A 3,091-nucleotide genomic window follows, 5' to 3' on the forward strand; every position below is an offset into this window, starting at 1 on the left:
GAGCCACAATGCATGCATGGAGAAATCTCAGCCAAATCGAGTGGGCGAGGATGCTGTACATTTTACAACCTACACAGGCCCTAGAAATCAGCGGAGTGCTTCTAAAGGAGGATTTGGGGACAATGACAGGAGTGAGAAATTCATCCTAAGCAGGTGGCATTTGCAAAATCAAAGACACATATCAGTGGCTTGTCCAGGGAGCACAACTTAAATAAAGACGAACTCAAATATAGTAGAGGAGCCTGGCGTTGAATTGTACATCATGGACTGACACAGTCTCGGGTGAGCATTTGAGGGAAAACGTGAATCTCTGTCGAGCCGTGTAACTGAGTAAACTTCGAATGTATCACAATAGGATTAGGATGGCCTTTCGTCCCAGCAAGTATCAATAATAATAGTGCAAAGTTATGGCGTAAAGCGACAGCATCTCAGTCGTCAAGTGCACGAGGCCACAGTCTAAAGTACTTGCGCAGTCGACTTAACTCAACCGATCCCGTAAACTCAATCTGGCAGGAATTGGAATCACAACGCAGTCCCCGGGCAGCCCTATTCCCAGTTCCATATTCCGTGTACTTATCAGGCTTGACTCCGTGCACAGACACTTTGATTCGATCACTACCATGCTATTCGCGAGCAAGCGTTGCATCGCCTTCTCTCAATCAGGTTGATATCATCGTACACACGAGATTTCCGGAGCGGTGTCTTAGAGTGGGCCTCGTAGGATCACGCCAGAAAAATGACTGCGATCCTTCGGCGGGATGGCGGCGCGTTTGATCGTGGGCCCTAGCTCACGCCCAGGACAGGGCCACCGATATGGCTCGAAGGACTCAGGGGGAGAGAGGGGGTTCAGAAAGGCACAGCTTTGCTCGAAACTTGTCTATCCAGCCATAGTTTCGTTCCCGAGCTCAATTGCTTTGCTCCATCCTAGACGCTGTGGAGAAGACGGTTTCTACCTAACCTTTTGACATGGCGTTCTCAGGCCAATTGAAGGGCATCTTTGGCAGCGGGCCCCAGCGGGTAGCGCCACCGCGCGTCTCGACCGACGAAGTCCTCCCGGTACACTTCTTTGACGACTCGGCCACGAACCGCACGCTCATCATCTCCTGGACTCTTCGCTTCAACGAGGTCCTAGATGCGGATAAGTTGAACAACTCGCTCCAGAAGCTGCTTTCCATTGGTGGATGGAGGCGACTTGGCGGCCGCTTGAGGGAAACAGTATGGTTCACTGCAGGCATTAGAGGAGCATTCCAACTAACTAGTATACCAAACAGAAAGATGGCAAGCTCGAGATCCATATCCCCCAGGAGTTCACCCCGGAACGCCCTGCGGTAGGGTATTCTCATGAGACATTCGGCATCTCGATTGCCGAACACCCTCTCGCGTCCCGCCTCCCGCAGGCGAGCGACCGCCCATATGTCCACGACTTTGGTGACGAGTTCATGAACTTGGCTGTGCGACAGGACACACCACGCGTCTTCGAAGACTACACCTGCACCGACAACCCACAGCTGGCGCTTCATGTTATCTCCTTCATGGACGCGACACTCGTGTCGCTGGCATGGCCGCACATTACGACTGACGCCATGGGCCTCCATGCGCTCGTTACCAATTGGTGTAAGGTGCTCGCCGGACGTGAAGGTGAGGTAACGCCACTTGGGGGCTTGCAAAACGACCCGCTCGAGACGGTCGGCACAGGATCCGTACCTGAACAAGAAGAGCGTTGGATGTACAAAGACCAGGCAATTGCTGGCATAAGCATGCTTATTTGGGTGCTGCGCTTCGTGTGGGAAATTATATGGGTTCGAAAGCAAGAACCGCGGATCATCTTCCTACCAGCTGCCTCCGTCAAGGGACTGCGTGAACGTGCGATTAACGAACTAGCTGCGGAGGCAAAGAATGCAGACGAGAAGCCGTTCCTCAGCGAGGGTGACGTGCTCACTGCTTGGGCAACACGCATGGCTTGCCTGCACCTATCACCCAGCTCCAAACAGGGTGTAAGCGTAATGAATGTGTTTGAAGTGCGGTCTCGGCTGCCCAGCATCTTCAAGGCAGGCGCCGTTTATATTGGCAACTTTGTCTTCCCGAGCTGGACGCTGTTTACCGCCGGCGAGCTCCTGACACAGCCTCTTGGAAAGCTCGCGCTGAAGCTGCGAACGAATCTCGCAGCGCAGATCACCGAGGGACAAGTTCGAGGGATGCTGCGCACAATGCGCGAAACAATGGCTTCGGCGGGGCGACCGGCCCTTGTTCTTCAACCCAGGAGCATCATGATGACTTTCAGCAGTTGGACAAAGGCCAAGTTCTTTGATGTGGTTGATTTCAGTCCGGCGATCATCAAGGGCGGGAAGCCTGGACTCGTCGTCCCCAAACCGGGCCACCCAGTATATTATCACTCTGCTCCCGTCACCCCCCCGCCGACAATGCGCAATGTGTACAACATCTCAGGGAAAGACGCGGCAGGCAACTACTGGATTACTGGAGTGCTCCTGCCGCAAATTTGGCCGAAGATTGAGGAGGAGCTCAAGAGGATGCAGTAAAGTGTGATTGATGCAGGAGACGCTGAGTCAATGATGGTTGAGCCTGATGTCACTCGGCCTGTGATTGGATGACTCGGAACAGCAGGCGGCCTCAGGGTACACGAAGTCTCAGCATCTCCGTATAGACGCAGGCAAGGAGAGGAATCAGAAAACTGAGATAATAGTTAAGATTAACTCACGAGTTCAGTTCTTTGGGCTTATATAGTATCGGGTGATCCAGGAGTTGGAGCCTTTGGAGTTCCTCGGTCCGCAACAATCAATTATCAAGCATGAATTCTGTCTTGAGTTGCTGAAGGATTTTCACTCCTTATGCTTACCCGGAAGTTGCAAAAGAAATTCTCTCACTGATTGTGGGAATGATGTCGGACTCATCCTTGCGTTCGGATTCGCCGTTACCATATAGGCGTCCTCCACAAAATTCATCATTTCGCAATCGAATTAGGAAAGACTTGGATCATGTCATTACTTTACGCTCCCACTATAGGGGATTCCATGAGAATAAATGGTACAAATTCTATCTAACCAGGTCAGAGTTTATGCGTTTCATCAGCACA

The 3,091-nt window shown here is 52.1% G+C and overlaps 1 protein-coding gene across 1 annotated transcript; it reads left to right on the top strand.

Moving 5' to 3' along the window:
- Positions 1–966: 966 nt before the first annotated feature.
- Positions 967–2,537, top strand: UCRPA7_6213 (putative lysr family regulatory protein; the record flags this gene model as incomplete). The annotated part of the gene is made up of 2 exons (XM_007918752.1): positions 967–1,215; positions 1,272–2,537. 2 exons carry the CDS (start codon positions 967–969, stop codon positions 2,535–2,537), a joined length of 1,515 nt encoding a protein of 504 aa, XP_007916943.1.
- Positions 2,538–3,091: the final 554 nt, after the last annotated feature.

Source organism: Phaeoacremonium minimum (genome assembly GCF_000392275.1).
Source record: "Phaeoacremonium minimum UCRPA7 unplaced genomic scaffold PA7_03_scaffold_455, whole genome shotgun sequence".
In the NCBI taxonomy this organism is placed as follows: Eukaryota; Fungi; Ascomycota; class Sordariomycetes; order Togniniales; family Togniniaceae; genus Phaeoacremonium; species Phaeoacremonium minimum.